The sequence below is a fragment of the Argopecten irradians genome, chromosome 5 (genome assembly GCF_041381155.1).
Source record: "Argopecten irradians isolate NY chromosome 5, Ai_NY, whole genome shotgun sequence".
Taxonomy (NCBI): Eukaryota; Metazoa; Mollusca; class Bivalvia; order Pectinida; family Pectinidae; genus Argopecten; species Argopecten irradians.
Window position 1 is genome coordinate 42,891,021 of NC_091138.1, and position 27,737 is coordinate 42,918,757.

General features: G+C 36.1%; 3 protein-coding genes across 3 annotated transcripts; 1 reads left to right on the forward strand and 2 right to left on the reverse strand.

Moving 5' to 3' along the window:
- Positions 1-3,269: 3,269 nt before the first annotated feature.
- On the reverse strand, positions 3,270-3,866 carry LOC138324429 (alpha-(1,3)-fucosyltransferase C-like; the record flags this gene model as incomplete). Its single annotated transcript, XM_069269495.1, is given in 1 exon segment — positions 3,270-3,866. A coding segment is annotated over 1 exon segment (597 nt), but the record flags the coding sequence as incomplete, so codon positions are not given.
- A 1,701-nt stretch (positions 3,867-5,567) lies between these two features.
- LOC138324578 (alpha-(1,3)-fucosyltransferase C-like) lies at positions 5,568-6,833 on the reverse strand. Its single transcript, XM_069269626.1, has one exon. It carries the CDS (start codon positions 6,693-6,695, stop codon positions 5,670-5,672), a length of 1,026 nt encoding a protein of 341 aa, XP_069125727.1. The 5' UTR covers positions 6,696-6,833; the 3' UTR covers positions 5,568-5,669.
- A 7,053-nt stretch (positions 6,834-13,886) lies between these two features.
- On the forward strand, positions 13,887-15,000 carry LOC138324430 (lactosylceramide 1,3-N-acetyl-beta-D-glucosaminyltransferase-like). The gene has a single exon (XM_069269496.1). The coding sequence runs from the start codon at positions 13,887-13,889 to the stop codon at positions 14,535-14,537; it is 651 nt and encodes a 216-aa protein (XP_069125597.1). The 3' UTR covers positions 14,538-15,000.
- Positions 15,001-27,737: the final 12,737 nt, after the last annotated feature.

Sequence of the window (27,737 nt, forward strand, 5' to 3'; positions counted from 1 at the left end):
TCGCCCCTCTGAGGAAGGCTCTGGGTTCTGTCCCCTGGCCGAGACACACCAAAGTCTATAAAAGTGGTAGTTTCTGCTCCTTCTTAGCGTTCAGCATACAGGGAGTGGGACGACTGGTTCGCCCGTTGTCAGTATAATGTGACCGGGTGGGGTGTGTTGCTTGGTGTCTTCGGCGGCATGCTTCAGTGATATAGCACTATAAAGGGGGCAACAGTTCCACTCTATACAAGAAGACACAACACGAACATACCGCAGTCTCCCAGTACACTCACCTCGCACAACATACACGCAACACACCGCATACATGGGAGGCCGTCCTTACATGACCATAGCTGTTTATAGGACGTTAATCAATCAAACAAACAAATAAACAAACATAACGGAAATAAAGGATCTAAAACAGCACCCTGTGGGATATCAAATCAAAGCCGAATTTTTTTGTAACTGGTTTGCCCATTGTCAGTATAATGTGACCGGGCGGGATGTATTGCTTGGAATCTCCGGCAGCATGCTTCGGTGATATAGCACTACAAAAAGGACAAGATATCTACTATACAAGATGGCACAACACGAGATCCTCAACGGTGTCTGGTGTCCAATCTACCCTTAAGAGGTGCTGTCTGAGCTTCCCAAACCGTACAAACGACGCTGAACACACTTTCTTGTAATACAGGTGTCTTCGGGATGTGGGATGGTGCATTCTCCACCAATGTACACAAGTATGTAAGTGTTGACAGCAATATATCCATATATATTCATTCTTGTCACATACACGAGAGGCCGTCCTTACATGACCCTGGCTCTCTGTGTAGGTAGTGCGATTATTGCGCTGTTACTGGCTAAAGTATGCGGCTAGCATACGCAATGACATGTTTGTACTACATCCATATATATTCACTCCTGCCTCACATGGGAGGTTGTCCTTGCATGGCCATGGCTGTTTATAGGACGTCAATTAATATCAACGGCAAGGGACAAATAAAGAATCTAAAAGACCACCCTGTAGAATACCAAATTAAAGTTTAAATCATTGAAAACTGTACAGCAGGGTGCTATTTTAGACACTATTTTGTTTTTATAATACTACTATAATGAATAATAGTAGCAAACCGGAATTTAAGTAAAAATGAATAAAGATCAAGGAGTAAAAAGATTATCTTAAAAAGAGCTCTTGAAAAACGAATTGATGAATTTTTCTTCCTGTGCGATTATTTTTTGCGTATTTTGCGGATGACAAGAAATCGAGAAAAGAAATTGCCGCGAAAATATTTTAAAAGTAGAAGGTCTCGATCGAGAAATGAAATCGTAAAAAATGTCAGCAATACTAAAAACCGGAAAATATTTGCGCAAATTTTGACCTGCTTATGACAAATTCCCATAGTTGGTTGGTTATCATTAACGTCCACTTAACCTACAAAAATCAATATGGGCTTGAACGCGAAATTAATTCGAAACGAAAATAAGTTTTTCGTTATATACATACAAACAACACACTCCCGTCCTTAACTGAACGCATTTCTTTTTCAGTGGGTCCCGTCCTTAACTGTAAGACAAGCTACACGAGATCTTTGCACGTGCCCAACTATGGTATGACGTCACGACAACAGTATCATGACGTCGCGGTAATAGTATTATAACGTCCCGACAACAATGAAATGACTTCACAAAGACGGCGACTCATTGAGGTCACGTCATCCTTGCTTGCATAAGTGACACGTTTATTAGAGACACAAAGTGGTGCACGGGGTAAGAGAAAAAGAATCGTTCACTCTCTTTGGGATGAGACAGGAGATCTCAACCCTCGGGATTAAAAAAATCTGTTACCTGTAAGTGAACCAGATCGGGTTATCTCAGTCGAGGGCTAAGATTTTGTAACATAATCCCAACCGAGGCGTTAGCCGAGGTTGGGATGTTACAAAATCATAGCCCGAGACTGAGATAACCCCATCTCGATCACTTAAAGGTAATAGATTTTTTTCTCGCGCCTCTAAGATATAACAAAACCCATCTATATACGCGTTCAGAGTGTAAAACTATCCCGTCTTGGGCCTCCTGGTTCAAAGCCGATTAACCATTTCATCTGCGCTTCGATTTCAGTCATTCTGCATAAAATTATAGTTCGGTTATATAAAAAAAACGATGATCAATCGGTACATACTGTTTTCATAATTAATAACAACAACCAGAAAATGTAAAGTAAATGACTGAATGCACATATTTCTAATAATATTGATTATCTGACGCTTGTGACGTCACCGGTTCGAGAGTTTGACGTCACATGCGCGGACTGTTACATAAATAGCGTAAAATTCCGCAAAAATTCGCGTAAAGGTACCAGACAGATCGGACGAGATAGAAAAATCTAGCACTGGGTATCGTGGGAGATTTCCCTGTCCGAGGTGCGAGAAAAGATTCTTAAGCTGTCAAACACTCGGAATGTTGTTGCATGGTTGGGTAAAAGATTCTATTAATCTGCCAACAAAGACTGCAACAACATTCGTACGCCCTACCTTTATACTTACTAGTTACCCGTTTACCCGCATCACATAATAACGAAAAAAACATAACAGATTGTAACGATTGCTCCGTTTTGGACTCGATTATTTGTAACGATAATTTAGTGCTGCGTCACATTGATAATTAGACATGCATGGCGTTTTAAAATCAGAGGGATAATGGATATTTCTTTACAAAAAAGCGGACCACACGATAAATAAATGAAGCATATTAAGAAGACAGAAACGAGGGGTGCTGACTTTGGTCTGTTGGTGACAATTAACAATAAATGCAACTGAAAAAATAAACTTCATTTATTTTACATCGATTGCGAAACAAGACATACCACTTATGCAAGTCACTTTCGATGGCCCGGAAGTGCGCGAGGGTATGGAAGGAAACCGGAGTGTCAGGAGAAAACCCAAGTGATCGGGCATGTGAACACCTTTTCACGTCCGTGCCGGGGATCGAACCCCGGTCGGCTAGGTGAACGGCGAGTGACTTAATCACAACATCATCCGATCATGATATTAACTAGTCTGGTCAGAGGCCAAATTAAGGGGTAAAGTTTATGTTAAATAACTTATTCATTCCATTTGCACGAAAATTAATATTTTAAGAATATGTAAATTATTGAGTTGTAAATGTTAGCTTCATTTTTCATAAAGGTGCAAAGTATTTTTGATAAAATAAATAAAGTAACTCCATTTCTGAAGTGTGAAAAATTGGAAACCTTTGATCACATGCTTGAAATATCACACAAATAATTTTTTTTAGTTTAAGTCCTTCGGTTGTTTACATGACTTGCGTTTAGAATTGTCCCCGTTAAGCCATTCTCCTATATCAGTATATAGTCTTTGGTTTTGATGTACATCTTTTTGATGAAGCCGACGGCAAAGTCCACAAAATGCTATTGAATATGTAGTTCCCTCGTTTACTTGGTAACTTTCTGTCCATTGTACATACTTTTGGAATTTTAGTTTACTTTTTGACAGTGATTTCATATAATTGATAATTTTTCTTTTCTGTTTGAATTTAGTTGTATCTATATAAGAACCCGGAGGAAGAAACATAGATACATTAGATCCACTCCGGACTATAGGCAAAGTCGTTACATCAGACGCGTAGAGTTTAAAACTCTTCTCTGTTATGTAATCTTCACATAGCTGACTTTCGAATGAGAGATAAAATTTGTATGGCTTCAGACATTATGTAGTGTTTTTTCTTGGACTTTTTTTTGTGCTACATTTTCCATAAACGTCAATTTTCAAAAGTTTTTGTAATTCCTTGACATATAAATGCCTTTTTCCGCTGGTATCACAATTGGATACCATCCATACAGTGCTTTTAGAATTATTTTGCCACCTTTTATATAATCGTTGATAAAATAGACAGTCGTGGAATTAATAATCGTTATTATGTATGTACTTTGATTGTAGTTTGTAGTTTTTGTGTCGCCTGCAACGATAAGTGAAGTATTTATTGTCCGATTTCAACCAAATTTGGTATATAGCTTTATATCAATGAGATCTCGGATGAGTTCGATAATGGTTAAAATCCGTCAATATTTGCAAGAGTTAAGGAACTGTAAATTCGTCAAAACAGAAAGATCCAAGGTTTCCGCTCGATAACTTACATATTTATTGTCCGATTTCAACCAAATTTGGTTTGTTGCTTTATATATTAATGAGATCTTAGATGGGTTCGATACTGGTCAAAATCTGTCAATATTTGCAAGAGTTACGGGACCTTAAAATAGTCGAAAGATGACTTCCGCTTGAAAACGTTAGTATTTATTGTCCGATTTCAACCAAATTTGGTGTATTGCTTTATATCAATGAGATCTTAGATTGGTTGATTACTTTTCAAAATCCATCAATATTTGCAAGAGTTATGGAACTTGATTACTCAACCTAAATTATTAACAATATTTTCAACTGTAAATAACCATTTTTTGTGATACTGTGCAGGCGACACATCCACTTCCATGGAATTCTTGTTTTTATATATGATACTAAATATTAAAAAAAAAAAATCGCTAGAGGACACTATATATTAGTAATAAAATATTTGTTACACAGTACATCATACACATGTTTTTTTTGTTTTTTTTTAACTGTATACACTATACAATTAAATAGTCTATACTAGGTATATCATATACATGTTGAAATGTACAAAGTACATTCAGATACAATGTGTTTATGTTTATTTTCATTTTCCCCTCATTCATTCTGCGCGTGAAAACTAATTTGAAAATAGAAACCCCAAACACCGCCTTTCAACTGAAACTAAAAATGTATGATTAAACATCGATAATATTAGACTTGACTTCAACTTGCCAAATACACTTGTATCACCTCAAATAAAAAGGGTCATCTTTTTTAACAAGATTAAATATATGATCAAAAAATTAAAATCTCAATTGAAACATTTACCTAAAGAACGACGAAGTATTCAATCTCCTGATGCTGGAGTCGGTGCCCATGGTGAGATTGCGGTAATTTATCTAGTCAACACAAACCCTCGGTCTCGAAAAAGCTACTCATATAGACGAGTCTTGAACTAATGAATGTATTGTTACTGATCTCAATCTGCATTGAATAATCGCCATAAGACCACTATCTGGAACTCAGTTTATATCGTCCAATCCTACATCCTGTTTGTGTTGATTGTGTCAACAGTCGTGAAACCAGAAAAATGAAAAGAACATGTGATAAGGACAGCTTCGGGCTAAATAATGAAACTCCGTTATGAACACCAATCACTTCTTAAATATGTGTTGTACATAATGTACATAATGATTTTTACATTATTACAAAAAATAAAACTACCCTCAAACATTTCTGTGTTTTTAAACTTAATAAAAACAAAAGACAAAATTAAAGCTCAGAAAATCAATAATATATCAAAAACAAAAACTTTTGATATACAGTAATAAATAAGAACATTATGTAGTTTCGCCGACGATTGGAGTTCGAGAAAATAAATCACCACGATTTTTTTTATCACATTATAATAGAACCTTTAACAGAAATAGCAAAATTGAATCGCTTTGAAAACAATAGACAAGAAAATGCGAAAATATATTTCCGAAAAAATAGTTGATTAACAGTACATCTAAGTATGAATAGTGGTAAAAAATAATTTACAACGTAACAACATAATTTTCTTTAGTGTATGTCGTTTGCTTCTCTGCAATAGTTTTGCTTTACATTGTCTCCTCGAAGCCATCCTCCAATATCTGAATACAATCTTTGATATTTATGTACATCTTTTGAATGAAGCCGCCGACAAAGTTCACAAAAAGCAATCTTATGCTTATTATGTGCGTTTAATTTATAATGTTTTCTCCATTGTATATACTTTTTAAATCTTTCTTTGGCTTTCGATAGTGATTTGATATATCCTACCAAGTTCCTTTTATTGTTAAACGTTGACGTATCTATATAAGAACCCGGAGGAAGAAACATGGAGAGGTTCGATCCACTTCGGACTATAGGTAGTGTCATGATGTTAGATTCGTAGACTTTGAAAGTCTTCTCCGTGAGGTAATCTTCGCATAATTTACTTTCAAATGACAGATAAAATTTGTATGGCTTCAAACATTCTGTGGTTTTTATCCGCGGGCACTGGTTTTGTATACCACACTTTCCATACACGTCAACATTGATGACTTTTTTTAACTCCTTGACATACAAACTGCGTTGTCCACTGGTATTGCAATGTGATACCATCCATACAATATTTTTAGGCTTATTTTGCCATTTTTTATATAACTTGTTGGATTGTTTTTCCAGATCGCCTTGGTATTTCTTTGCGTTAAAAGTACCATATGGATAATGAATATCCGCGTCCCGTCTGTAACTTATTGTCCAATTAAAAACATTTTTCCAATTTAAAGATTTAGACCAGCGCATCACTGGTGGCTCCAGAGAATGAAACACCCATATCTGTCCCATTCTCTTCTGAATATATTTTTGAATGACGTAAGGTATGTGGAACACAACGACGGCACTTCCGGTATACGAATCCCCGTCTCCCATCGTCAAGTGACATTTGTTATTACAACCCGAAAATACATCCTCTGGGATCCATGGTGGGCGATTGTAATAATGTACTCGTATTGATGTCCTTGCTAATTTTGCCGATTTAATTTTTTGTGGTTTTCCTGCTAATTTTGCAAACGTTCTTGTCATGGATGTATCTAGGTTCGCCTGTTTTTCTTCTTCCGTTGTAAATGGAAAATAACCAGGGCCGCCACGGGAACATATCCAAAGAAGAGAACTACTGATAACTGAAATGCCAAGAAGTGTTGAAAATAGGACGAAAGATGAGGATCTTGACCTAAAACAGAAAATTATTTTGTTTGGTTTAGTTTATGAGGTTTGACCTTCTATTAAAAACCAGGGTAATTTAGGAACGATCTCGCATGTGTTGCTGTGTGAGAATGTCAATGTTTTAGGTGGCTGCGGTATATTGTGATATGTCTCCTTGTAATAGTGTAACTCTTAGTAGTCATGTACATATGTTATAAACATAAATAGATCGTATATTTGGCTGCCACCTTGGAATGCAAAATGGCGATCCTTCTACATACATTAAGGCAATTCTGTTATATTCCTTTGTATCAAAAATATGGGTGTTGACCTTTAATTTTTTTATCTAGCTTCTATAGAACGTGAGATATGGCTAAAAATGTGATTTTTGGACGGTCATTTTGAAAATCAACATGGCCGCCGCCAGGGGCACATATTTTTTTGGGGTCAATTTTTCCTAAAATCTAATATCCTAAATTAGTCATATATTAAGTTTCTTGCTTTCATAAAAATCATGATTTTTTTTACTAAGTTATGTTACATATGGTAAATAAAATACTAAAGGCTCTTCTTCATTTGTGATTATCCAAATTACCGCACATGTAACTATGCTACACCGCAGACGAATGATATTTTTTTCTCTTTCAAAAACAGGAGCAGACGAATTATTATTTGTTCAGTTACTAAAGTAACTTATTTACACAATTACCACCATTGAAATATCTGTATTTCTTATTTAACCTCAAGATGAAAATATTAAAAATAATTAATTGCGGCCCGAACAAAACCCCGGCACTGTAAATGTGCCCTATCTGGAATAAAGCACCCACCAAATGCAAAACAAATTACTCAATATTATTTTTGTTTTATTTAGACACAAATTCACACGAGTAAACTCCAATTATAATTTAAATAATGAGTGTCGCTTATCGTGTGTCGGCGGTGGAGCATCTTTAAGATACCACTTATGTTGGTTGAGCTAGGTATCCTATTGATCATAAGAGAACAGGACATTAACCCGCCGGCTCCTTCTCTCTAGGTGTGTTGATAATTAATTCGAGCCTGAAGGCATTTAGACGAGTTCTCTTTGGTCAGGCCTAATCACCATGTGGTATGCTCTATATCTGTATAGTAACGAAGTTATTTGTGCGTAATACATGTCATCTAGTTAGTTGTCCGAAAAACATAAACCATTGATATTTTTATTTTGCAAATTAAAATATGTTTTAAGTGCTCATTTCATACCTTTTTTTAAACAATATTAGAAATAATAAATAACACATATTTATTCATTGCGAAATAATTTTTTTTTATTTATTTATTGAAAAATAACACATATTTATTTATTGATAAATAAAACATCTATTTATTGATAAATGAAACATATCTATTTATTGAAAAATGAAATATATTTATTTATTGATAAATAACACATTATTTATTCAATTACTGGTGACGAGTATGAAAATTATGATTACCAGCTGATTATAAACTTGGAATTACTATTTTCTAAAATAGTTTCTTTTATAGAGAATATAGCTTTCAGGCGAATTTTCCAACAAGGGTCATTTATATTATAAACAAAAACATGACGATTGTTGACCTGTTGTTTTTTCGTCCGACAACATGTATTAAACACTACGATGTGATTAGAGACAAACATGTAAAGTATAACTGTAACTACTACAAGAGGTTCATTTGCCTAACGGTCACGTGAGTTCTAAATAAATACAGTGTTTCATAAAGAAAACAATGTCAAAAACCCTTTTTATATAGAATGAGGATTTCTTTTTCGATTGAACTTTTCGATCTATGAAGAGTTTTTAATTCCAAAATGGGATGATATACATATAAATATTCATTTTTAAATCTTGAACAATCTGATCCCTTAATGTTGGACACTCCTGAGGGCCCCGGGGATCTTATTTGGCTATATTCTTGAAATGCCAATTCATGCTGAAATTCTTGTAAAGTTTGACTCTTTTCCTATTGAAAATAAACAAAAATTGTTCAATATGTGTTTTTCCCAATAAACTATTCAGGGGAATAATTATGTGAGACCCTCGTGCCATAAAATTCACAATTTTTGTCAAGGACTTTAAAACCTTTCAATGACTGAATATTATTTGTCACCACTTTAGAAGTGTTTTGAATTATGGATGTGAAATATGGTAATTTCACAAAGCTCCTGACATTGAAAAGGTACACATCGACTTCTTAAAAAGCGTACTTGGTGTGAAGAAAAACACTACTAATGCTGAGGTACAAATTGAACATGGAAGACTTTCTTTATCTTTCATCAGAAAAAACTAGAATGTTAAATGACAGTCAAATCTTTACTAACGACTATCTGGATTAAGCGACCCTCAGCTCTAAACGACCAGTTCAATTCCTCCCAAGCGTTTTCACTATATATTTATTATCTCCCTCTATTAAACGACCATCTCTCTAACAAGACCAGCGACCACAACATTTCCTTCCCGTGGTCGCAAAATAATTTTTAGAGCGACCAGAAAAACAAATGTCATTTCGATCTTTTCAAAACGCCACTCATCCGGTCACCTGTTTTAACATGGCTTTGGCAGAACAATTGAGCCTGTAGCTTGTAAATGTCAACAAAATAGGTGTGAAACAATTAGCCAGAAACTGAAACCCTGTATAAGTAATGCCACGCTGGGGTAATTGGATATGTCTTTTCACACCTTTGTAACCGTCAGACCCAGGGCCCTTGGACGGAATGGGTCAAGCTCAATGACCGTCTCTTTCAATTTGAAATGATATAATGGTTAAATAATAAGTTCAGAAAAAAATATCTAAATTCTAAAATCTGCCAATAACTTGAATATAGAGAGGGGATATACCTAGAAATGAGAGAATATATTAATTATGTAATGATGATATTGAAAATTAATTCCATTTTTAAAATGTAAGGTGTATGAAGATTTAAGATTAAAATTTGTAAAACCATATTATGTCAGAAATCCTAGCATGTCTAAGTTAGTTCAATTATTCAAGATGCTCCACCGACAGAACATAAATGTTATTTATATGGGTGTATGAAAATGGTTCTGTATTGCGTACCATGCCCTTATGTCTTATTATGTATTACTATGTATGTATATGTTGCGATAAGTTGTAAAACTTAAACAAAATAAAGAATCTGATTCTGAAACCACGCTTAATTTTGTGTTGAAATTATACGATGACGGAGAACACATCGAGCAAAAGGCGATTACAATACGTTACATATGATTTACTTCGTCCGAGCTGACCTTATGATTAAGAAAATACCATACAATTAAACCGGAATAGACAGGCGTCTGTATTAGACAATAATCGGTTTTGACAGGTTACACTTTATAACGTTTTAAAACATTAGTTGCAATAAAGACAATGTTAAAAGAATTACTTCCGATGTATGTTCAGACGAAAACATATCAAAGAAGTCACTTTACAGTAACTTATCATACTATAAAATGAAGTGGTAAATAACATTAAAATGATATTCTTTTTTTATATTTCTGAGAGAAAAACAGGACACGTAAAACTTTAAATACAAGGAGTCGTACGTGGAGAATAGCAGACGATATATATTTTACAAGAAAACGTCATACTGTCGGACGTACAAATTGCCTCAGGCATGAATAGTTGAAATAATACTCATACATATTTCTATAATAAATGACTCTGCTTGACGAATAAACATCACACGAAGAGTCAAAACACCTGTGTTATCTATTTAGATAAATTCATTTTAAAGCTTGATTGAATATGATAATGATGTTTTAAAAAAAGTGATTACCTAAAGCACGGTGATGTTGTCAGTCCTGAAGCGTTAGATTTGGAACACATACTGGGATTGCAATTATACACCAGTTAATCTGTAATGTGTTTTCCGAGAATATTATCCATATTTGTGCACTGAAAAACATAGGAAAGTCCACTCTGAAATGCCTATGCTACAAACAAGGTCGTGATGATCATTATAAAGTCACAATCTTCAGTTTCTGAATTGTCCTCCTCTTTCCAGTTTGTGATAATCGCTTCAACATTACCATAATCTTGAGGCGTTTTACATAGCATACAAACGTGATGACTATAGCCTCGGGCTAAATAATCAAGCTGTCTATCATATAAGATAAAATGTTTGTTATGTAAAGTACAGGGAAAAATCTAACGCTTAAAGTTGCATGTACGTTAATTTTCATACTTAAGAACTCAGTATGTTATTCATCGCCAAATAGCATTTTGATAATCACAATGTTTACAATGTATAGAAGTTTATTTCAAAAAGAGAGCTTAACATTAAAGTTTTCCCATTATAAATTAATGGTTTTTACAGCTTAAGGATCTACTCTGGTGTGATGTTTCAGTCTCGTTTTTGTGAATTCCAATTGAAGTCAGTTGCCATGTATAATGTCATTTTTGCTGTTAATCTTTTCAGGGTTCGCTGTGAAAATAAGCATTAAAGTTTGAAATTATAAACATGTGTTTTTATTTTTACATGTTAGTGCAGTTAAACTTATTTAAATTTTAATAAGAACTACCGAATGATAATGTATTTTGAAACGGGACAAACATTTAGCTTATTTGATATATTTATATGCCGGGTTTAGAAACAGCATTTTTTTTTTACTTTTGAACTGCAATATTTAAGAAAAAAAAGTCATTAGAACGTTTTCTATGAGACGTTAAATTTGTCAAAAAAAACCGACATTGGTTTGCTGTGTGATGTTATTTCCTTAAAGATAACATTATCTTTGTCAATTATACGAATATCCATACTTATAAGACAATGATTTTTTAAATATTGCTTACGTTTGCCACATGTGTTGTCAAAATAGTGAAATTCCGTTCATACTCGCTTACTGTCCGCCATTACACACAGTGGTCAGATGTCTTGCATGCCGAACCCTGTCCATTGTTAGTGTAGTAAAGAATTTTTAGTCTAAAACTGCCCTGCTGGTAAGGCGTTAGAATTGTACCTGCTGCCCCTATTTCATGATCGTAAAAGGCGAATAAACTTAGGATCTTTTTCTTTTCTATTCTTCCTAACTAACTTTATCCTTCCTAATGCCTCCCTTGGCACCGCCTCACTTTTGGCCTTGAGATGATCGTTCGCCCCTGTGAGGAAGGTTCTGGGTTCTTTCCCCTGGCCGAGACAGATCAAAGTCTATAAAGTGGTAGTTTCTGCTCCTGCTTATCGCGCAGCATACGGGGAGTGGGACGACTGGTTCGTCCGTTGTCAGTATAATGTGACCGGATGGGGTGTGTTGCTTGGTGTCTTCGGTTGCATGCTCCACTATACAAGAAGACACAACATGAATATACCGCAGTCTCCCAAAACACTCACCTTGTAGAACATACACGCAACACATCGATTACATAGAAGCCCGTCCTTACATTACCATAGCCGTTAATAGGACGTTAATTAATCAATCAAACAAACAAAAATTTGTCTAAAACTTCTCAAATCGCTCTTACAGTAGTGTGGTTACCTTAATAGATGCATGTTCTCTTGTCTAAAAATAATTTCATCAACTCCTCAGTGGTTACGTATTGGATTTGTTTAACGTGCGTGACGTTTGCTCCGGTGTCGGTATAGCGTACATGTTGTACTTGCTAAATCGTATTGATCAACGATTTGGAATTTCAGTATCAATTAAAATACTTAACAATGTCGAGATTTAAAAAAAAAATTCTTGTTTACGTATGGCGAACAACATGCAAACATTTTTGTAAAGATTTTGGTATTCCAAGATGGCCGCTGGCCCACTTCCTGTTTTCAGGTTTCGGTCTCCGATCTCAATGAAAATTGGTCTATGGGGGTTTTAAGGGATGGCGAACAACATGCGAACATTTTTGTAAAGATTTTAGAATTCCAAGATGGCCGCTAGCCCACTTCCTGTTTTCAGGTTTCGGTCCCCTATCTCAATGAAAATTGGTCTATAGGATTATTTAGGGATGGCGAACAACATGCAAATGTTTTCATAAAGATTTTGCTATTCCAAGATGACCGCTGCCTCACTTCCTGTTCATCAGTTTTCGATCTCTGATCTCAATGAAAATTTGTCTACAGGGGTTTTAAGGGATGGCGATCAACATAAAAACATTTTCGGAAATATTTTTGATATTCAAAGATGGCCGCTGGGCTAACTTCCTGTTTTTATATTTTGGTCTGATTTCAATAAAAATTAGAATATAGGGGTATTAAGGGATACTGATCAATATGATAAAAATTTAAAAGAATGTCGCTGGGCCAACTTCCTGTTTTCAATTTTTTGACAGCAATTCATTGAAAATTGGTAAATGGGGGTTTTAACTTAAAATTTTAAGGGATGCCATACAGTCATGATAACTGCCAAATCAATTCCTCTGAAAAAAAGTCTTGTATTACCATATTTTAGCGCGTATAGTGCGCACTTTTTTAATAAATTATCAAGTGAAAAGTTGGGGTGCGCACTATACGCAGGTACAAGGCATGGCCAGGTCCTGGGTCATGATCACCGAGTTATATAGTTGTGTACATTTTAGGAGAACCTGAATTCCTATATAAAAGTACATCAAAATTCTCCAAAGATGTTCATATACACTGTGCAACTGCATTCTTGATTTGTTGCAATTGGGGATGCGTTTGGGGGACTCTGTAATGGTTCCATTACAATGAGTACTTGTTTAGATTGTAAACTGAAAATTCTGTATCGCATATTTCACAAATGTTCCTTTTTGGACCGAAACCTGAAAAGAGGAAGTAGACCAGCGGCCATCTTGGAATAGTAAAATCTTTACGAAAATGTTTGCATGTTGTTTGCCATCCCTTAAAACCCCTATATACCAATTTTCATTGAGATAGAAGACCGAAACCTGAAAACAGGAAGTAGACCAGCGGCCATCTTGGAATACTAAAATTTTTATGAAAATGTTCACATGATGTTCGCCATCCCTTAAAACCCCCATAGACCAATTTTCATTGAGATCAGAGACCGAAACCTGAAAACAGGAAATGGGCCCTGGCGGCCATCTTGGACTTAAGATTGGGAAAAAAATGCACAATCCCACACCCTAATGAGTATGTTTGTGAAGTTTCGTGATAATCGGCCTGTAAATGGCTCTCTTCATTTTATTAGGAACGAAATCAAACGATATAACGATATCATTTTAATGGATTTTCACGATACGTATTTTAATAATACATTGAAAACTTCTACAGCATTTAACTGGATATCTGAATTCTGTCCATACGCTCGCTTTATTGTATTGATAGATGATGACTTCTTCGTTTCACTGAATACTCTAATTTCCTATCTATATACATTACTAGTTGATAACCGTAAATATTTATATATGGGGCGACTATACGAAGGCTACGAACCCCATCGAAACGCTTCTAGTAAATGGTATGTACCCGTGTCGGAGTATCCCTGGCCAAAATATCCGCCATTTATAGCCGCTGGGACTGTCATTATGACGATGGATTTCGTGTCGGACGTGCGGACGGCTATGCAATACACTAAACCTTTCCGTCTGGACGATGTCTATCTAGCTATTGTAGCATATAAACTTGGAGTAACGCCTATCCACAATGCTGATATGTACGAGTACCCTACATTAAACAAAAACTGTATAGCTTCACATGGATACACATCGGAGGGACTGACTTTAAGATGGAGCTTTCACAAGCGTTTTGTAAAACGAGTCTTTAAAAGAGCAGTGAATAAATGAAAAAAAATCCACTTTTAGGGACATCCATTGTCAAAGGCATTTTTATATTTGATAGCTCTAAAATATCCTCTTTAGTGGTACATTGATGGCTAAATTAACCACATTGTTAGAGGCAAATGTACATTCATTCTTTTAGGGGTACATTGATGGCTAAATAACCCACTTTTAGCGGTAAGTGTACATTGATAGATAATCATTCTCCCTATGGGTACATTGATGGCTAAATAACCCACTTTTAGAGGCAAATGTACATTCATAGATAATTATTCTCTTTAGTGGTACATTGATGGCTAAATTACCAACTTTTAGAAGATAATGTACATGATAGATAATTATTCTCTTTAGGAGTAACATTGATGGCTTAATAAACCACTTTTAGAAGCAAATGTACATTGATAGACAAATATACTCTTTTAGGGGTACATTAATGGCTAAATAACCCACTTTTAGAAGCAAATGTACATTGATATTTATTATTCTCTTTAGGGGTACTTTGATGGCTAAATTACCCACTTTTAGCTAACTATTCACTTAAAATTTTTAAATTTTTTTTTAAATTTTTGTTTTAAATAATAGATGTTAATGAAGATGTCCTTGTAATGTTGTTTTTATGCCGGATTTTCCATATTGTAGAGTCGGTTAATTGGTTGGGCTTTCCGACATTGCATCACTTAAGTTTTTAAGGACGGTCTCCCCTTTTAAAGACGCATTATACGTAACTTTTCAGTGTTTTTTATTATACATTTATTTACAAGAACATCACGTTCTCTCTGCATAAAAAGTCAGGTAAGAAGTTACAGAGACCAACTGTGAAGTTTCAAAAAACATTTCAGTTCATTTAAGGACGGCCTCCCCTTTTAACATTTCCGTTCATTTATCGACGGCCTACCCTTTTAACATTTCAGTTCATTTAAGGACGACTTCCCCTTTTAACATTTCAGTTCATTTAAGGACGGCTTCCCCTGTTAAAGTTGTATTTCTTGTAATTTTCACTGAACGATATGTCGTTTTAACATTTGATATTGGAACATGGACATGTATCTTGATGATTTAGCTCCCCAAAACCATATGTCAGCCTGTAAGTGAGCCGAAATCTAGGGATCATATATTCCTGGTTTTGATAAAAACGCCTTCAATCACCGTCATGTTTTGATTAAAACGCCTTCAATCACCGTCATGTTCAGTACCTTCGGGAATTCCGAATCGTATCACGTGACTGACGTCCACACGTCCTGCACGTGGTGATCCAGGTAACTAGCGTAAGCGCACATGTGTTTGTTTACGTTTTCCTTCTGGCTAATATGAACAAATCGTGCTGGTATATGTCCACAGAGCGAGCATTTGAAACATCTTATTCACACATTGCCGTAATTAAATATTGTGTGTATCAAATATTGTTATGTGCGAACATTATTTTCTTTGTAGATCCAGTCTGCTACAGAGGTCGACCACATGTTTTGTTTACGAAAAATTGTTGACATTTCTCTTGGTTTCACAACTCTCGTGTTACTTCGAGATTGTCGCGACGATGTTCGGAAGAGTTCGGAATGATTCGGCCTCTTTCGAGCCTATTTTTCACGTGTACACGTTAAAAAGATTTTTTACTTTTATAATTTAAAATACTTCCAGTACTGCAACTTTATAAAAAGTGGTAAAATTAGAAAGTTTAAAACTCAGACAAACGGAGAAAAATATGTATAACACTTAAACAGTTTTCACTATGACAAAAAGTGATATACTATACAACTTTGACATATTAGTTCATTTAAGTGTAACTGTACTGGTATTTTCTGACATATAGACAAATACATGGTCCTGATTTAGTTCGTTTTATTTCTACACGAACACAATGACATTACAGGCACTAATGACGATGAAGATGATCATTCTGGGTGTGGCCCAAAGCTCTCATCGCATGAAACGATGCCTTGTGTAAATACAAAAATGAAATGGACCCTAAATTAATTCCCTGCACAACGCATAACAATATGAACCTTCTGTCTCTGAGTTCTCAAGCATAACTGACACAAAGACACTACAAACTGACCAACACACATTTACCGCCAAAACTTATTTATTTCAGTTCAGTTCAGAACGGCCACCCCTTTTAATATTTCAGTTCAGTTAAGGACGACCTCCCCTTTTAAAAGTTTAGTTCATTGTTGATTTAAGGACGGCCTCCCCTTTTCATATTTCAGTTCATTTCATATTTAAGGATGGCCTCCCTTTTTGATATTTCAGTTCATTTAATATTTAAGGATGGCCTCCCTTTTTGATATTTCAGTTCATTTAATATTTAAGGATGGCCTCCCTTTTTGATATTTCAGTTCATTTATGGATGGCCTCCCCTTTTCATATTTCAGTTCACTTATGGACGGCCTACCTTTTTAACATTTCAGTTCATTTAAGAACGACCCCCCCTTTTAACATTTCAGTTCATTTAAGAACGGCCTCTCCCTTTTAATATTTGAGTTCAGTTCAAAACGGCCTCCTTTTTTAATATTTTATTTCACTTAAGGACGGCCTCCGCTTTTAACAGTTCAGTTCATTGTTCAATATATACCTCACTTTTGGCCTTTTGTTGAGCATTTGCCTCTGTGAGGAAGGCTCTGGGTTCTGTCCCCTGGCCGAGACAAAGTCAATAAAAGTGGTAGTTTCTACTCCTGCTTAGCGCTCAGCATACAGGGAGTTGGAAGACTGGTTCACCCGTTGTCAGTATAATGTGACCGGGTGGGGTGTGTTGCTTGGTGTTTTCAGTGATATAACACTATAAAAAGGGCAACATTTCCACTACACAAGAAGACACAACATGACTAAACCGCAGTCTCCCAAAACATGCACCACGCACAAAATACACACAACACAGCAAGCATGGGAGGCCGTCCTTAGATGACCATAGCTGTTAATAGGACGAAAAAATAATCAAACAAACAAACAAATCAATATATACCGCAGTCTCCCAAAACATGCACCTCGCACAACATACCCGCAACACATCGCATACATGGAAGGCCGTCCTTACATGACTATAGCAGTTACTAGGACGTAAAAATAATCAAACAAACAAAAAAACATTGTTCATTTAAGGACGGCCGTCCCTTTAAACATTTCAGTTCATTTATGGAAGGCCTCCTCTTTTATCATTTCAGTTCATTTAAGGACGGCATCCCCTTTTAATATTTCAGTTCATTTAAGGACACTCCACACCCTTTTTAATTGTTCAGTTCACTTATGGACGGCCTACCCTTTTTACATTTAGATCATTTGAGGACGGCCTCCACTTTTAGTATTTCACTTCATTTAAGGACGGCCTCCCCCGCAAACAACGTGTTGCGTGTTAGAAAGTCTGTATGGTTTGGGTGGCTACAACATATTCGTGATGTTTCTCTGTTATAGTGGAGATCTTGCTTTTTAAGTGCTATCTCAGTAAAGCATGTTGCCACAACCACCGAACAACACCCCTCTTACCCCCTTATACCGATATACTCTATCCTGTTATGGTGCGCGCTAAGCAAGAGCAGAAACTACCACTTTTGTAGACTATGACTATCTTAGACACGATATCCTTAATTACACAATCTATTACTTTTCACTCAACATGGGAAACTAATGTAAATTGATATGAATTTTGTTCTGTTATAAGTTATAAGGCAACATCATCTCATTATGTTTACCAGCATTGTAAGGTGCAACACCGCTGGCGAATGGATTTTTTATCTAGTAAAAACAGGAGCAGACGTTTAAGTTTTTTTTTCAGAAACAATAGTTACTTTACTCTTATTATCACCACTGAAAGGTATTCTTTTATGAAATTTCTAATATTCTTGAACATAGAAGTAAATAAATAAATTAATAATTGCAAACCACAAAAAGCCATGACACTATGACCTATATGGATATGGAATGAAGTAGACAACAAAAGCAATATGTATTATTGTATATGTATTTTTTGTGTTAATTAGACACAAGACACAATTATTGTCCAAATCATAAATATTATTTCGGGCGGCAGTTGAGCTCTATTAATACAAGGCCAAACTCTTACTCTAATGGTGTATTTGTATGCTGTTGTATGATAGCATTTTTACATCTTTCATAATTAAATGCCATATCTCGTAAAAACTATGCTATTCAATATTGAATGATATAAAACAATGAACAATACTCTTCAGATGTGGATATGAAGGATAGGAATATTCTACCTCGTGATCAGAAAATGCCAACCTCGGGTTTTACAGCGTTTAATGACAATCAGGTAGAATATCCCTATCCTCATATGACACTTGGCTTACCCTGTAATACATCCTCGTTGCGTCAAAGCGTCAATAAAATGACTTTCGTGTAAATTTCGCCATTGAAAAACAAGGATTTAAACTAAAACTGTGTACTCTGTGTCAAATATTAGGGTTATATCTCTGGTGGTTGTTACATGTATCTCGATTGATAGCGTAGAAGTATCGTAATAGAGATGTGATTGACACTGACCATTGTATCGACATTATTATAACTACTGTATAACGTAAACCAACATGGGTAATTATATGTTTCTTTTATTTTATTTAATATGACCGATGTTCAGATTTGGTTACGGGTAAACTGCAATGCTTAAATCATACCGTAATGAAAACATTTACACAAGTTTTATTTGTTATCAGACTGTCCATTGGTCGATCGACTACGTATGTCTGTATAACCATGATGAGCTAGTAGCTAATGATATAAGAATAGGTCTACTCACCTTATATCCCCCGTTTATATTTCGCCAAGTTATGTCGAAAATAGCGAAATCAGACACTGACGAAAAATCATCTATGCGGGTTTTTTTGTCTGCAAAATTTTAACAATATATAAAAACTAGACTGGTTTTACTATAAATAGCACAAACATGGTTTTTAAAATAAAGGTATCACGCAATTTTTTGTATGGAGAATTGACTTTTAGTGCAGCTTTCTTTGAACTTAATTCAAAATGGCGGGATTTTATAGTGCTAAAGTTGCAATTAAAACGTCGAGATATGAAACAAAAATTCTCTTTCATATGTGGATATTAAGGGAAGAGATGGTATACCCTTGGGATCACAATAACGCAAGTCTCGCGTTTTACAACATTCTGTGACCCTCGGGTGGAATATCCGTATCAACATATGAAAGAGTCTTATAAAATATGCTTTAAGGTTCTGCACTCATTTGCTAGATTGTCTGCTTGAACAATAAAGCTCTTATTAAAGTGAACAGTCGGGCAAGGATGGCTAAAGTCGGTAAAAATGGTGTGAATGTATCCAGTATAATTTCTTATGAAATGGAAAAATAAAATCTCTCGTCAAAATCTGTCTGCGTACGAAGAAATTAATTTAAAGTATGGAAATTCTAAAACGTCCTCCCGGCTCACTATGTCCGTGGTTACATTTCCACGCAGCCTCGCTTTTAATGCTTTCATCTTTTCTTTACTTGAATGGTCAGAACTGGGAAACTAAGCAAAACTTGACCGTCGTATTAATATGTGAGAACTTTTGGTAGGCCAATGAACGCATTTAGACTGGTTTTCTTTGCCCGACTATTCACTTTAATAGACTGAATTTAATATTCATACATGTATATCATTTTTGTATGTTGCAATAGCCCAGATTTCTACTCCATATAATGGGTTTAAATGCTTTGGGGTTTTACGCTCATGTAGAGATTACAAATTGCCTACTTGATCAGCAAAACCCTTGTGACTTGATCGAATCTGATATTCATCTAACAAATGCTGCATTGCCAATGGACTGAATTATTGAAATCGAATTTACACTACATTTGATATTATGATATGGCATTTCATATCTTCCTAAATCAGTGATACCAATAAATTATTGACATAAAATGGTGGCACTTGATATTGATTTTAATGTAATATTGCTCGGAATCATCAGCCAATATATAAGACCGTGTTCAAACTATACAACGGGAGACGATAATGGTGCACATCAATATTTAGTATCGGTGGAAACTGTCCACTGCTAGTTAAAAAGATCCAAGGCGCGGAATGTTCTAATTCTTCATCATGCTCAATGCTTATCTTCTGCTTCTTTTAAGTGTAACGTGTACACATGTGCATGGAGTGAGCTATTCAGGTGTAAACAAACTAAAAGCAAAACTTTTGACAAATTACACAACAACCCGCCTGATTATTGACCAAAGAAAAGCCATTGAGGTTACCGCTACTGCCATGGTTGGTAAGATACAGGCATACGATATGGTTGGGGAAATTCTAACATCTATGATCAAGTTTTCCATCAGCTGGAAGGATGAATTAATAAAATGGGATCCCCGTCGCCATGATCATGTTAAAGGATTATTTTTGTCATTTGCAGATGTGTGGATACCCCCTCTGAGCGTCCATAATTCTGCGGAAGGATATGATTTGATGAAGAGTTATAAGAACGCACTGTTAGTACAATTTCAATCAGACGGAACAGCTAGACTTGAATTTAATCTACGTATGAAGACTTTTTGTGGATCGTATGCCAAATACTTCCCATTTGACCAACATATATGTAATATCACTATCAAACCACTAGGGAGCAGTACCGATAAATTCAAATTTAAGACAGCGAGTGAAGCCTCTTCGGACTTTATTCCGAATGGACTGTGGGATATTTCATTTACGGATTTGATGGTGATAGAAAGTAGCAAAGGCAAACCATTTCTTCAGATGGACATAACTCTGAAACGACAGCCAGGCTTTTTGATTGTAAATATATTTGTTCCGTTTGGGTTTCTACAGTTTATGATATTGTTTGTGTTTCTCCTACCGTCAGACTGCGGCGAAAAGGTTTCATTTTCTGTGACTTTTGTTCTGTCATTGGCTATATATATGACTATCGTGATGGATCAGTTACCGCCCATCTCGACTAATCTACCGGTCGTTAGTCTTTTTCTCTGTATCAGTCTTGCCATTAACGTAATCATTTGCGCTGCGTAAACACTGTCTGTTAACTGTTGCCTCCAAAGTAGTTCAAAAAAGATTCCTCGCATTCTTCAGTGTATGGCTACTTTAGTGAATACCAAAGAGCGTAGGAGTTCGAATTCAGTTGTTTACGGAGAAATTAAAGCCGACGCCATATCACATATCGATGGTCCATGCGAAAAGGTTGAAGACGACGGAAGACCGGTGGTTACATGGGATATGGTTAGTCAGTCGGTTGACAAAGTAGCTTTGATTCTTTGTCTTGGACTTGTCATTCTGGAGGGAATCGTTGGATGCTATCTAGTTACTCAGCAACAATAATCATTTTGTTTTGTGTATGACTCACTAGCGCTGGAAATAGAGAGTTACTACTGGATCACAATGACTCGGCGATGGAGCGCTGGCGTTGGCATTAGGTATCGTGATCACACGGCGTCTACAACTTGAGGTGGAGTGTTGACAGAAAAGTTAGATACCTTCACCACTAAGTTCCTATAATCTAGAATTTTCTTGCAGGAAAGAGGGAAGTACATCAATACTCAAATTAATAGGAATATCTTTATTAATTGCATTTCTTATATGTGTATTTGTCTCAGTTAAGTTATATTACAAACAAAACAAAAAAACGTAAGAAAAAACCGTATATGTTAATTTATACGCACATACGACTTGTGACAATGCTTGTCTATTTCTTTGTTGGACCTAAATGACCCTGGCTGTCAATGGGCCTATAAATAAACAAAATGTTTAATGTTTATATTGCCACTGAACAATGTAAGGTTATTTCCAAGTTTGCATTTGCAAACCCAATGTAAGGTTATTTCCAAGTTTGCATTTGCAGTTAGGCTCAGGCGTATTAATATCTTCAACAGCTTACAAGAGTTTTACTACGGTGAATTCATAGAAGATAGATAAAGAAATAAATGATATTGGAATTTAAATATTTGAAATTGATTCAGGTGTTGTGTTTATCTTGGTAAATCCAGTTTATCAATGGGACTATTTGATGTTAGGTTACTGGAACCCACTAGAACCTCCCGCCCAATCATCCGCTGTTCCATCAAATGATATTTTTTCTCTAACTAGATGTATCATTTGTAATTCAAACAGCACAAATGTCTCTTCATTTACATATTTTCGGCCTCTTGACCTCTGCCCTGCAGGTAGGGCGTTAGAATTGTACCTGCTGCCCCTATTGCATGATCATAAAAGTCGACTAAATTTAGGATCTTATCTTTTCCCTTCTTCAAAACTGACTATCTTTCCTAATGTCTCCCTTGCCATCGCCTCACTTTTGGCCATGAGTTGAGCGTTCGCCCCTGTGAGGAAGGCTCTGGGTTCTATCCCCTGGCCGTGACACACCAAAGTCAATAAAAGTGGTAGTTTCTGCTTCTGCGTAGCGCTCAGCATACAGGGAGTGGGGCGACTGGTTCACCCGTTGTCAGAATGTGACCGGGTGGGGTGTGTTGCTTGGTGTCTTCGGCGGCATGCTTCAGTGCTATAGCACTATAAAAAGGGCAATAGTTCCACTATACAAGATGACACAATATGAATATACCGCAGTCTCCCAAAACACACACCTCGCACAACATACACGGCAACACACCGCATACATGGGAGGCCGTCCTTACATGACCTTAGCTGTTAATAGGACGTCAATTAATCAAACAAACAAACAAACAAACAAAGCCTCTTGACCATCTTTAAGTTCCATGTTTAAAGTTATTATTTTATTTAATATTTTGTTTTCTTTTTTGAGTAAATATAACATGTTAAATGTAAGCATTGGTTTTCATATTTTGACATACATTGTTGGGTGATACATAGATGTTCCCCACAAATGACTGTTGTTTATCATGTGTATCAATTCCAGTAAGTTAATTTTCAAATATTGAAAACAAAAACAGTTTTAGCCACTGTATTTTTCAAATTTGAAACTTAAATTAGATAAAATATTAAGATAAACATTGTAAATAAGAGTCACGCGTTCAGGAAATTGTTTATCCCATAACTTTAACTCTATTTCTTATTTTTAGTTCATGTACATTTACAGGTCATAATATCTTTCCGCTAGATATATAGTGCCTGAATAGAGAGCCATTATTCTGTTGTATAATACTTCGAATAAGCAACTGCCTGTTATACAGTAAAAGCACAATGAAAATAGTCCGAAATTGAAAGCCAATCGCAATCAAAAGCGGTTGAAGTTTGCCAATGTGAGACAGAGTAGGTGTTTATATAATGTGGTGTGTAAATATAAACAATGACCAATTGCTATGGGGTTTATCTTATGATTTTTCCATTGTGAAACATGCATAGTTATGGGATAAAAACCAATGCATGTCAAAATATGACAACCAATGCTTATTTACACTAAATGTCATACTCAAAATTCAAATTTAACTACAAAAAAAGAGGGGGGCGGATGGTAAAAACAAGTCGTATCGTTTGTATCGCTGATTATGTTTATTCAGTTTTAACTCTGTTTTGTGTTACGAGTTTAAAGAAAACGTGCGCAGGTTAATATAATTTTCGCTACAGAGAGGGTGTTTCTACGGAATCACAACCCGAGGGGCAATTCATAAATATCTAAGCCTCGGGTTGGACATTCAGTAATTCTTCAGAGGGAATGATTCACACAAAAAAGAGATAATAGTCTAAAATGAAGCATTTTTACCGCGACATTAACATGGTTCCGTCGACTGCACGTCAATATTGATGATGTCATCGACAATGCATAGAACGGTTAGACCGCATAAAGTTATGACGTCACGTAATTATCCTTAGGTTCAAAAGGTAAGCTCGGGCAATCTGTCTTACGTTGACAAAGATATCTCTTGCGACTAAAACCATTGACAAATGAAGGAATGATGGGAGAAAAAACTTTCACAAGAATAGTGGAGATGTCTTTAGGACCTGGCCCTGCAGGTAGGGCGTTGAAATTGTAGCTGCTGCCCCTATTGCATGATCATAAAAGGCGACTAAGTTTAGGATCTTATCTTTTCTTTCTTCCTAATTTACTTCTTCCTAACTTCTTCCTTGACACCACCTCACTTTTAGCCTTTGGTTGAGTGCTCGCCTCTGTGAGGAAGACTATGGGTTCTGTCTCCTGGGCGAGACACAAAATTCTATAAAAGTGGTAGTTTCTTCTCCTGTTTAGCGCTCAACATAACGGGAGTGGGACGACTGGTTCACCCGTTGTCAGTATAATGTGACCGGTGGGTTCAGTTGCTTGGTGTCTTCGGCGGCATGCTTCAGTGATATAGCACTATAAAAAGGGCAACAGTTCCACTATACAACAAGATACAACATGAATATACCACAGTCTCCAAAAACACCCACCTCGCACTACATACACGCAACACCGCATACATGGGAGGCCGTCCATACACGGCCCTGGCTGTTAATAGGACGTTAATTAATTAAACAAACAAATTTTAAGGATCATGTGTGCGAAACATGACTACTAAAATCCAGACATTCACGTTCTGATCTTCAGAAAACATAATAACCATTTACACAAGGCCAGTGTCATGGGAGACATTGGTATGAAATGATTTCGGTAAAATATAAAAGATAAAATTCTTAGTTAATTGCGTACGACCAAGCGAATGGTCACAACTAGATTCCTATGGCGATGATGTAATTCTAACGGCCTATCTGCAGCGCATTTTATAATGGTACAGTATTTGATTATGTTAGGTAATACTTCAATAAGCACCTGTAGGACTCTATAGTTTCAAAATTTTAGTGGAGTGTTTTTGTATATATATATATATATATACTATTGTTTGCTTGTAAACATTTGTAGTTGCTGTTCTTGTATGATGCTATTTTTGTATGGTTGCAACTATTTTGCATTTATAATAATTATTTCTTGTTTTCGTGGGGTTTTTTTGTGCGCTTTTTTCAAAAACATGTAAATACCCCCAATAATCTAATCTAGATTTAAAGCAGGTTGATACTAAGCTCAGCGTGCTATTATTAACAGCGAGATATATAAAATTATCTATTAACAGCGAGATATATAAAATTATCTAAGTACGGCCCGGCCCGACAATTCTAACGCCCTACAAGGATATTTGATTATGATCTGAAATAATGTCATTCTATCTTGTTTGTTACTTTTGTAAATTAACTGATTAAAAATGGTGAAAAACAAAAGAAATAAACTACTTGACAGATCTATTAATTTGGTACACAAAACCCTGACATAAAGGGGAGTTGAGTAAACCATTCTGCAAAGCCCCCTATTAATGGAGTCATTATTAATTTGTGCAGCGGGGGTATTAGTCGTCCAATCTGGCGACAGTTCTAGTTAAGTTCGGACAAGTGTAAACTATTATTACATTTACACCCTGGACAGGTAAATTAATGTCATTTTGTTAAATAATAGAAATCGTATCTTAAACTTTATCAAACAGTGCATGTTTGGTAAAGTGTAGGGCTCGGCAGAATCTCCTGTCCTTATAGTTGGGAATTTTACCTCACTCAGAAGGACTTTCGCCTTTCCTATATCCATCTGCTCACTTTCGCCCTATGAATACTTCTGGATGATTTTGATTGGAGACATACATATTATTGATAAATTCTATAATCTGGTCTAAATAAGCAAATTTGCATAATTTACTGAACAATCATCAGTTAGTTCATTTCAGTATTCATTGTTTGTTTGATTTTTTTAACGTCCTATTAACAGCCAGGATCTTGTAAGGTCAGCCTCCTATGTATGCATTGTGTAGCGTGTGTGAAGTGCGAGGTGAGTGTTTTGGGAGACTACGGTATGTTCGTGTTGTGTCTTCTTGTATATTGGAACTGTTGCCTTTTTATATTACTGAAGCATGCCACCGTAGACACCTAGCAACACACCCCACCCGGTCACATTATACTGACAACGGTCGAACCAGTCGTCCCACTCCCTGTATGCTGAGCGCTTAGCAGGAGCAGAAACTACCACTTTTGTGTGTCTCGGCCAGGGGAAAGAACCCAGCTACTTCCTCACAGCGGCGCACGCTCAACTCAAGGCCAAAAGTGAGGCGGTGCCAAGGGAGGCATTAGGAAAGATAAAGTCAGTTAGAAGGAAGAGAAAATATAAGATGCTAAATTTAGTCGCCTTTTACGGTCATGCAATAGGGACAGCAGGTACAATCACAGGGACCTGGCACGATTTTTTTTACCAATAGTATGTATTATAGTATCAAGGGTATGAACTCGGCGGTCGAGAGAAACGGACCTATTTTTTAAAACCGTGATTATTTTAATGAATGGGTTCTATACAACATTGACGGATATCTTACCTTAAAGAGAAATAATTTATCTTTCCATTGAGTGCTTCATGAACAAAATTGTATTGTCAAGTATTGACGAAGTTATGGCTTGATGAATCAGGAAATTTACGAAAAATATGCCAGGTAGACATTTCCCTGTCCGGTCGTATTGAAATTGTATCGCGTAAAGAATCAGCAAAACATTGACAAAGTTGAGGGTCCATCTGACAAATAGATATCAAATTACATCAAACGTCACCCTGAAATAACTCTTAGGGAGGAACAACCTCTTGAAGGGTGCCGTTCTTAACTTAGCCAAAGCCATATTTGAGAAAACCCTAAAAGAAGTGACCTATGACCCATGTAGAATATATAACTGTCACGAATCCGTTTGGGTTTTTTTTTGGAAAATTTTCATCTTCAAAGAAGGTTCTAGTACCAAATGGTACGTGGCACGTATATCAGACTCAAGTGACAGTTGGAGGTCATGTCACTTTATTAAACGCTATTTCTGTGGCAGGTTCAACATTGCCAGCCATGCTGATTTTTCAGGGGGGCAGTTCCTCGAGAGAATCCCAGATTCATGGATCATGACGAGTACAGAGAGTGGATTCATTACGAACGAGCTCTTCTTGGAGTGGGCGAAAGAAATTTTTTGTTCCCTTTCTTGGAAAGACACGACCAGTCCTTCTTATTTTAGACAATCATGTGTCGCACTGGACACTACCTTTTTTGAAAAACAAAACGTTATCATTCTTCCATTTTTTTCCATCACACTCTTCCCACCTTTTGCAGGCAACGGATCTTTTCTATTTTTACAATCTAAAACAGAAAGTTGCAGATTTATCGGTGGCGCTTGATACATAGGTTGTAAAACCCTTTCAAGAATTCTGCTTCCGCAAATCCTTCACCAGGCCTTGAACAAAGTCCTTCCAACTACTGTTACAGGAAATGATGATCCAATGCGGCCCACGCAAGCTTCTGT